The sequence below is a fragment of the Cygnus atratus genome, chromosome 3 (genome assembly GCF_013377495.2).
Source record: "Cygnus atratus isolate AKBS03 ecotype Queensland, Australia chromosome 3, CAtr_DNAZoo_HiC_assembly, whole genome shotgun sequence".
In the NCBI taxonomy this organism is placed as follows: Eukaryota; Metazoa; Chordata; class Aves; order Anseriformes; family Anatidae; genus Cygnus; species Cygnus atratus.
This window is the reverse complement of record NC_066364.1, coordinates 5,281,355-5,291,619: the sequence shown is the minus strand read 5'-3', so window position 1 is coordinate 5,291,619 and position 10,265 is coordinate 5,281,355. Positions and strand designations below refer to the sequence as shown.

Here is a 10,265-nt window from a genome sequence, read left to right as displayed (position 1 = left end):
TTGGTAACATTTTGAAAAACCAAACATCTAAGTTAAATGTGTTCCGACCAAGCAGTACTCAGAGAAAAATTCCAGGTAAGGTTTAGAAAACTATGTCCACAAATAGGAAAAGATGCATCCACCCCTTTCAATAAAACCATCCTTACTATTCAGAAGAAAGTCAAAGCAGTAAGAAAATGAAATTCTGTTGAGATGCAGTCGCAGGAGAGGAGGAGTAAATAGGGAACTTTTCCCCACCCCACTCCAGGGCTGCTCTGGGCAGCAAAGCACGCTGCCTAGCCCCCTCTCAAGGAGCAATAGGAAACAGTGCCAAGGACCTCAAGAGTGCTATCTATGGGATCCGGATGTACCCCACAAACCCCTACAAGATGGTGTGCAAGGCTGACCTTGAGAGATGGTATAACTGTGGCTGCAGTACTAAACTGAACAATATTCAGCCCTAGGACTCAGGTCAGCCAGCACAGCATGGACACATCCACGCCATCAGGCTACCAGGGCTGGCCACACACCCCCTGCTTATTAATGTCTGTCCCTGGCTCACCGTAATTCACAAACCACGTCCAAGAGATGCTTGAAGATGCTTGAAGATGCTGGATGATCACAGCCACCAAGGAGCAAAGGACAATTTTAAGAACTGTACAGAACAAGCAACTGGCGACTACTGCAGTGGCAAGCCAAAGCACGGTGGAGTTATGCTTACTGTATGTGCATGTGAAGATCCCAATACAGAAGGAAATGTATTGTCGCAAGGACAGAACTGTGAGCAGTTTTACATGGACCAAAACTAATCTCCACAGGTCCTACCCGTTACAAATGACAGTTCAGGGGGGAGGAAGGAGGAATGGGGAGTGAAGCACAATTGAGGAAGAATGATAATTTATCAGAAACATGAAAGAGATCTGGGTTAGGGAAGGGGGAAGGATTCCGTTTCAGTTAAAAGACAAGCATTTTATTTCATAATTATTTTTAACATTCCAGGTTTATTCAAAAGACATTACTCTGCAGGCATGTTATCTCATAAGCCTTAAGACTGATAAAACACTAGGAATAATGTGACAATCCCAGCAAATGAAGACATGGCTAAAATAATATCAGAGTGACTTCTTTTAATAAAACTTTGGACATTTTGATCCAATGTTTATTAATCCTGGATGAGGCCATTCATATCGAGAGCATTTGAAATAGTCCATCAAAGGAACAAAACTTGACAAGATACAAACATCAGACTACACTTGATTTCTGTGACTGACGGCAAAGGCTGCAGGAGAAATATCTGTACACTTTAAAAATGTTACATCAGCAACAAAAGGAAGTTTGTGCTTTAATACTTTGCTTGAAAAGTCTCTTTATCCAACATGAAATCAGCAAATCTCTGCTGGAGCTCCTTTTCTCTCTCCTGCTGTCGCTGCACATCTTCCTTTAGACACTGAAAGGAAAACAAACAACCAGTCATATGCCTGCAGATCATTAGCAAAGGCTGTATTTTAGTTCCTTCACAGGAAGCTGAGATAGAAGAATGCTAAAATTATGTTAACTGCTCTAGTTTTTAAAAGTAAAGTATCAAGAATCATGGCCACCTTACTTCAGCATCCTGTTTTTGACCGCAGCTTATATGAAATGCTTCAAAAGGGGAGATTTCAAATTAGAAACCAGCCACAAGCAGTGCCCTGTATTTAAGAGTTATCTATTGATTCCTCTCTTCCGTGAGTTTGTCCAGAGTCTTTTTTTAGGTAACCTTCCCCATTAACACAGCATCCTGCAACAAGGCCTTATGCAGGCCTCGTTCCACTAACAATGCAGCGTGTGAATGAGAACTACTGCTTGTTCTGAAACTGCCAGCTGCTACTTCATGTGATATCCCTTCACTCCTGTATCTCTCTTTGAGGCTGCCCCTTCCTCCTCGAAGCCATGCTGATCAGGTAGAGCCAGTAAGGCAGGCTGCTGTTACTCAGCAGCAATGGTCCAGATCACCAAATGCAGACAGCTAGCAGCAGGACTCGTGGCAAAGAGCCTGAGCTCTGAGGATGGCTCAAAACTCAAATTACACTATGGCTGCTCAGCTTCTGAAACTGGGAGGCATGATGTCAAAAGCCAGCTCCAAAATGGGGTTATCTTATCGATTTATAACAGTTCAGTTATCTTCAAATCTCGTAACAACAACACGGCTTAAGAGAGGAACACGATGTGTGACAAGAAAGGAGAGTCTCCAGTACTCTGAACTAGCATTTGGTCTATAGATTTTGAAGGTAACAGGAGGTGTTGCACAACTTTCAGATCTACCCTGAGTTCTAACAGTAATTAAAACCAAAACAAGCCAAATTAAGATAGACATGGAACCTCTGCTGATACACACTACAGAAGATTAATAAAATATACCACATTAGAAATAAAATAAAAACAAAATGAAAGAACACACTAGTAGATCGATCCCAGCTTGTAACATGTCACAGAATCTTTGATATCGAAGTGAACAGCAGAGGAGTCTGGTTAAAAGTATAATTTAAGACGACCAGTAAAAACTCGGTACAAACTCAGGCTGTTAACTTCAGAGTCTGGGCATTGTAAAAAACATCTTTTCCACAACGTCTGCATTTGATCTAAGGTATCACATTTATGAAATCTCACCTCCAGTCTCCTTGGGATAGCAGCATCTTCATGTTTCTTCAGTTCCTCAAAAGTACGTAGCTCCAGATGAGCCTGTTCAATTTGGTCCCACAAATCATTCAATTGTTTGATGAGGCCCATTGCTCGAGACTGATAACCACCAAGCAAAATCTTCAGCTTCTTTTCCATCTTGGCAGCCCTCTTTGCTTCAGTTGTCATATGACCTCTGTTTATCTGTCAGAACGAAACCAGGAATTGTTTTAATTATCCAGAACCCAAAAGTTAAAAAAAGAGGTAGTAAAAATCTGCAGAACACAGTATTGATTTCTTTGATTTCGGTTAACAAATCATACACTGCACATTTTACAACAGAAGAGATTTCTGGATTAAAACCTGTACAATGCAAGTAGATTATTGAAGATGAAGCCCACTAACCATAACAGAGGGTGATTACACAGGATGAGTACGGTTTTAGAAACAGGAATTGTTGCAGTTGTGAGCTCAGTAGGCAGCCAAGACACACAACAGCTTGGTATGGCACCTCCCAGTCACGCAGGAGATGCTCTGTGCTTTAGTAAAGGCAAACTAAATAGAGAGAGTGTGTTCTTTTTAAATTATATTCTTTATCTGCAAAACCAGACATCTTTCAGCCGTTCTACCCCCACAGGATTAATCTAAATCATATTTTGGAAGGAAAAAGAGGCAATCAGGAGCCTGAATGCAGCTCTGGATCTGTCTTTTTCTTGTAGGGAACCACAATGGAAATGTTCACACTGCTCTTGCTGACAAATGAATGGCAGTGTCAGGGCATGAAGGCACCAGAAGGAGCCACAGAAGGACCATCAAAACAGCAACTAAATTCTACCACCTATCTGCATGTGCTTTCTTAGGACAGCCTGATCAGGAGATAAAGGACTAAGAGTAAATCCCGATGACTTGCAGAGGTGTGACAAGACGGAGACACCAACCATCGCTGGTTTCTAAAGGTATGAAAGGCATAAAATAATAATAATAAAAAAAAAAGCACCACCACTAATAAAAAAGACACCTCGGCACGCAAAAAGAACCCCGGTGACATGATTAGAAGTCAATAGCTGGTGAGCCTTCACTCCTGGTAGCATCATAAGGCATCCCAAGAAGAAAAGACTGCTGGCATTCAGATGTCTGGGTAGCTGAATGCTGGACCGATTACTCCAGTACACATCTTTTGTTCTGTGTTTGGGACCATGCGGGTACAAGACTGCAAAGAAGTGAAATCGGTTTGGACTTAAAATAAAGTCACCTCACCTATCTGCAAGATGTCCCGTTCTGATTTACTGCAGTACCATAATGCTGCAACATTATTCCCTCCTGCGACATACTGAAAACCTGGTAACTCCTCGGTGGCCTCTCAAGTAACACCGCTTTTTCACAGGGCTTTTCCCTTAAGAATCTCAGAGCAAGAAGGTAAGATTATCTTGAGCTAGCAGACGAGCACTGAGATAGCACAATGAATCAGCTGCCTAAGGTCAGTGGCAAAAGCCAGAAGCAAAACCCCACAATTTACAAGCCAGTACTGTACACAACAGATGTGACGAAGTGATGAGATTAAAATGTGGTATCAAAACCACAAAGCAAGTGGCATGTCAGAAGTGAAACTCTCCTTCCTGTATCATTCTGGTAAGGGCTGCCTGGTGCATCCTGGATTTGAAAGTCTCCATTTCCCCAAAGTTTCCCCAAAGGACTCCACGTCAGTCCTCTAAAGCCATAATCCAGAACTGGGATTTGAAACCGACAAGTGATATACGTTATAAAATTCTGCCACCTGGGATACAATGCAAATAAGCAAGCATGATCATGTTAACGTGCTATAAGTGATTCATTCAACGTTTAAAAATAGAAAAGGTACCGGAGCCCTCTGCATATTTTTATACTTGCATTCAGTTGGGCAAAGTTAAACGGGCAGGCAGAGCATGAAGTAGCCACGGGCAGTTTTGAAGCCTGATAGACAGCACCAAAGAGATCCTTAACTCTTAATTACACAGAATAGACCTCTGTGAAGCTGAGGAGAGGTGCAGCACATCTGCACAGGGACATAAGGGGTCCTGGTCATTCTTTTATGCTACCTTCTTAAAAATATTAAACAAATAAAAACAATAACACTCTTCAGAAAGAAAGAAGAAAGATTCCAAACTCAACAAGAGGATTTGGGCTTCTCACACTGATTTTGCCACAGTAACAGGTATATTAGCACAGGAGATGAAGAAAAATGCTTAGCCTTCTCAGCTGTAGGAATATAAGTCTAAATCAGAACCACGGTGGCTAAAGCACCTATCCTTGCCCCACTTCTTTAGAAATCAAATGAATTACCACTGCTCAAACAAAAAGTGGAAGCTTTTCACTGCTTTGAACCCTACCTACCATGCATTACCGAACATATCATCTTTTCACCTATGAAACTAAACTCTTTGGGGAAGAGCAACTTTATAACCTGTCCAGGACTGTGTCCTGGACTGTCTGATGCTACTGAAGTATACTTTATTATGCAGCTTCACGTTTCTTTAAAATGCTCTACTCCTTAACAATTTATTCACTCTTTGAAAACAGGTTTAGTGCAGAGAGAAACAAAGTGAATGGTAAAGGGAGAAAACTATTAATGGGGGAGCGAAAGAGAAATTTGACCTCCTAGGCTGCCTGGTTTGCTCCTGGGGAGACAGATGCAGACTGCTACACTTTTCAGATTTTGTTTGCAATGTAGGCTTTCAGTATGCCCAAGGTGCTTTAAGCATACAGAAAGGCGCCTCTTTTTCAATATTTATACAAATCTAGAGAAAATTAAATAAATAGATTAGGGATTTGTGAAGATACTCTCTGATGGAAAAGTATGAAAGCTTTAAATGTCTTCGCTGGTAAATAATATGCTATTACTGCAACAACAAATACAGCTGGGCAGCAAATGAGCTGCTTTCCAATTACTGCTCCTTGATGAAAAACGCGTGCTGAGAATTCTTGATATGTAGAGATTGTGGAATAGATGGATGCACAGGCAAAGAGAATTTTGTTTATAACAAGGGTCTAATGTAACACAGACCGATTGCCCCACGTTGTTTCACAGTGTTAGAGATGACAGAGTACTCTTGGTGTGAAATGGAACTCCAATCAGAATGTCATTATTCTAGAATAGGCTAAAAAAAAAAAAAAAAAAAGACCATTTAGAAAAGTTCCCCCGTCTTCCTAAATGAAGATCTCTCAACAACCCAATTTTCTAGCAAAATGTTAAACACTGAGTACCTCTGGACGTGAAACAGTTATAAGCAGTATCTCCATTGTACAGAAAAGAGACTATAGCAGGGCACTGAGGTCAGAAGCTGTAAGTTATCTGCAATTTTCACCCACAGTGGCAGTACTGGGTCGGTCTCACACTTTCACACACTGCAGTTGGGACTCGCCTTGCCTGTCCCAATCCCAGCATGGCACCCAAGGTCCTCCCATATTCAGGAGAGAAACTGGCAGCTCTAGGGCACGGCTCCCCTGATCCAGGACCTCAGGAGAGGACTGAAGTGATGCCACCACAGTCCTTACTCCTGTCCACTGACTAAGAGAGGAGCAGAGGCTGTCTGCCCCAACACAAATACCTATGGCCAGGTAGATCAATCCCACCCTAAGTACCTACTGTTTTAATCAACGAGTTATGATAAAGCATTCTTTCTCCAAGGAAAACAAAAAAAAACAGTTCAAACCTAATGCTTGTTAAAACATCACACCTGATTATTTAAGGATTCTGAAGTTTTCAGACACTGAGAATTGGATGTAATATTTCCAAGTTTTTGCTGGATACACATTCTTGCTTTCAACTACTGCAGCTCCTTAGGTTGTATGCTGCTATTCAGCCCTTGTTTTTCTGGTCAATTCCTTGTCTATCTTGGATTATCACAGGCCATGGGCCTCACTGCTGTGTTAAAAAAAAAAAAAATCCTCTCAAGTTTTGAAAACCAGAAATAACAGCCCTTTATTCCTCCCCTACTTACAGAGAAATGTGAACACTCACCACCTTTCCTCCTCTCCCCCAACTACAAGATTTTAGGACCTACTACAAAAAGGTCAAAAGGAGGTCTCAGCTTTTGTAACAAATACTATTTATTAAAAATTGCTGACTTCTGCATTAATGCCAATAACTGCATATAATTTTAGTTCAAGCTTCGTAAAATTTTAAGGCTCAGATACCAAGCTAAAAATTCCAAGCAGTTATGAAGAGGTGTGTTTAAACAGTAGTCTACATTATTTGCTTAAAGCTAAGAAATGGATTTCGGTAAAATCTGACAACCATTTCCCTCATGAACCTAGCAGAAAATGTAAAGACATTTCAAAGATTTCTCCACTTCATTATTTATTTTGTACGACTTCTTGGCCAGCTTTGGTTTGGTTGACTTTTGTACCAGCTTTAGCAAAACGGGAATAACAAATACAGACACGGGATAAAAATGGTACCTGATCTTAGGGAAAGCGCCTTCCCCTTCGTGCTCAGTAAGACCCGAACTAGAGAACAGTGTCCAGTTTTTGACACTGGACTGGAAATCAAGAGAATCCAAAATGGAGTAAAAGATGTAATCACAGATGTAATAAGACCATCATCTATAAAGGGAGATTGTCCGAAAAATAAGGTTTTTTTTTTCATCTAACAATAACACAGAAAATGACAGAAGACACAAAAACATGCCTTAGATATCCAGAAGATCTCTGTGAAATTAGTGTGTTCTTATGTCCACTCAGAAAGGAAAAAGGATTTAAATTTGGCGAGGCAATTTTTGATAGAAGATTAGCTGTAAGGTTTAACCAAGGTCAACAAAGAACAGGGAAAGGCTGTGTATGAGGACAAGCATCCATAGGGAAAGATTTAGGAAAAAAACTCTGATGAAGGAAGGGCTCAAACAGGTTTAAAATACATTTTCACAATTCCTCATCTTGCCATGTCTGCTGAGGCCAAGTCTACCCTCCTCAGTTCAAAGGATGGTTTTTCCCTGTATTGTTTTGCTTTCCTTTCATTCCATTAAACCTGGAGCCTCCTGCAATCCCTAAGCAGCAACAAGCATTCCTGTTTTCTGCTTGATCATGCCTGACGAACAAAAAAAAGGTGGAAGGAGAACTGCTGTATGTTCTTACCAGAGCCATAGTCAAAAGTAAACCAACTTATCTCATGACCTTGGAGAATCAGATCATCACTGGATAGCTTGTGCAGAGAGGAAATCTTCTGCCAGCTCCTCCTGTGTGGCTGAACAGGTTCCTCTCAAAACCTATACAGGAATACTCCCAACACCGCTCTAACGTCCTTCCTCTCCTCAGACCCACAAGCAGCCCTCCCATACTCACTTCTGCTGGCGGGAGCTGGATCAACTTAATTTAAATCGCAGGGTTTGTGAACTTGCCTCGTTTTGACTCAGTAAGCCAGAGCAGCTGGAAGGAGGTAACGCGCAGCGAGATGGATGCCACGTCATGCTGGGCTTTCGACAGCATTTCACACTTTCCCTGACAACGACTGTAACGCCCTCTATGCACGTTTCATTGATCTGCCTTAACCAGCTCAGAAGGTACCCTCTATGATAGCATGTTTTTTAAGAAAAGATGCTTTATTTAAAAATATTTTACCAATTAATGATCTGTAAATCATAATGGTAATGATATCTGCAGAAGGCCATTCCATCTGCCCCCAGCCAAAACCAATAACCCAAGTGCAATCTCCATGTGAACCGTTTCAGAAATCACGATGCCTCGCTTTCAAGCATCACAACAGGAGTTGGTAGGGCTGTGGAGTGATGGTGTAGGGTATATAAAGAGCAAGAGGTCCCACAAAAGTTCGTAACCTCCAGCTATCTAGTTTTATAGAAAGTTACTGGATAAATTAGCGGTCGCTGCTGATCTACAAGAATGTAGAAGCCCATTCTTGATATTTTCATTTGGGAACTGCTTTTAGGACTCATCAGTATTACCAATGATATCCAGCTATCATGTTCACAGAAGAAACACGGCTAGACGAGCAGAGCTTAAGAAGAAAAACAAGTAGCATATTTTCACTAAGCTTTCCTGAAAACTCTCCACCTGCCCCTGGAAAAAAGAAATTGCCGTAAGATCCCAGCCAGCAGCTGCCACCTCAGGCTAACAGCTCTGATTAGCTGTAAGCAAACGTGAGTTGCTGCTGCATCCGGTAAGATAATAGGGCAGCAAACACAACACAGTTAACTTCAAAAAGCATCGCTGCAAACCCAGCGTTCTCAGACCGGTCTCTTCCAGAGGCAAGGCCAACAATCGTGTGGAGGCTCACACCACAAACCATTAGCAGGCAGCCTGGGTCCCTCTTCGTACACAGCAGAAGCCCCGCGATGAGCTTACCGCAGTCACTAGTGCTCCACTCCAGCAGCTACCACTACACAAGCATAAATGAAGCAAGTCACTTCACCAGCAGCAGCTCTCACTGGCGCAACATCCACAGACTCTGACACGGCTTCACATTCGGAAAGGCTCTGTGGCTTGCACCAACAAACCGTATCAATTTTTCCCTCTTTCTGTCAAAAAGCAGTTTACAAAAGCGATGGTGCGTGAAGACCTTTAGCAATGACGAGCTTTCCCAATGCTGAACTTTGTTCCTCAGCACACAGCCTCCCATTATGAACTCCGTTTTCACATGCAAAACCTGATTTCACCAGGCAACGCACAGGAAGACAATTGTTTTAGGCACAGAGGAAAAATTTCCCCATACTAGGAGCAACTGGCCACAAAAAAGTAAATGCTACGCAGTTCAAGTTTATTTTTACAGACTTTTTTTTTTTTTTAAATTGTCCATTTAAAATATTTTGGCAGAACTGGACTGAGGACATCAAGTAAGCAAATGGAAAAAGGCTTTTTTCCACACACGAGTTACCAAGCCCCCAAAACATGACCTTAGGAGAAAGGCAACCACAACATACCGGTCCAATTTGAAGACAAATTTCAGAGACGTAGGCAAGTTCACAGAAATAAGAATACGAAAAACCCTCTTAGTGGCGGTCATCTGCTTCCTTCCAAACGTCCCCAAATAAGTCAACAGTAAGAAAACTGCTATAAAATCAAGTATCTGCATTTCTCTCTGAAAGTAACAGTTTAACAGCAAAAATATAGTTCTGTTTCTCAAAGCTGTTCAACTGGCAGCCTGAGCAATATCACCTCTGTAGGCCTTTAAGTCCTAGAGAACAGCTAAATTTGAGTAAAACTACATCTGCTTTCTTCCTGCTTGCTCATGGTGATGAAGGTTTCAGAGTGAGAAATGTAACTTGTGGGGAAATCCAAGGACTTAATGAGTCAATTTACCTAAAGGAAAGCAAGCGATGGTTTTTATTCCAGACTTGCAACAAGCAAAGCTCCAGCTCCATTCAACCAGCTGTGAATTGAAGATTACTTTCCAGGTATTACGAAGCACACTGAAGATTTAGTGGTTTTAGTTAGTGATTTTTAGTCACAGGTCTGCAGGTGCTTTGCAAACACACTTCACAGAGCTCCGTAAGGTAGACATCAATCCTGTTCCAGTGACAGAGGAACCAAGGGAGACATTAAGAGCTAGGCGGGTTTCGCTTATCTAAGGTGCTCTAGGTGCCTCTGCAATCAAAAAAGAACAGAAAGCCCAAGGGGGAAATACAACCCTCAGGCAGGCCAAG

At 41.8% G+C, this 10,265-nt stretch overlaps 1 protein-coding gene across 1 annotated transcript in view; it reads right to left on the bottom strand.

The window, feature by feature from the left end:
* Positions 1-933: 933 nt before the first annotated feature.
* CDC5L (cell division cycle 5 like) overlaps positions 934-10,265 on the bottom strand; it is a 34,080-nt gene continuing 24,748 nt past the window's right edge. The window contains exons 15-16 of the mRNA XM_035563543.2: positions 2,626-2,838; positions 934-1,426 (exon numbers count right to left, since the gene is read on the bottom strand). Of these exons, the coding sequence (XP_035419436.1) occupies positions 1,322-1,426; positions 2,626-2,838 (318 nt within the window). The 3' untranslated portion in view covers positions 934-1,321. The remainder of the gene's footprint in view (positions 1,427-2,625; positions 2,839-10,265) is intronic.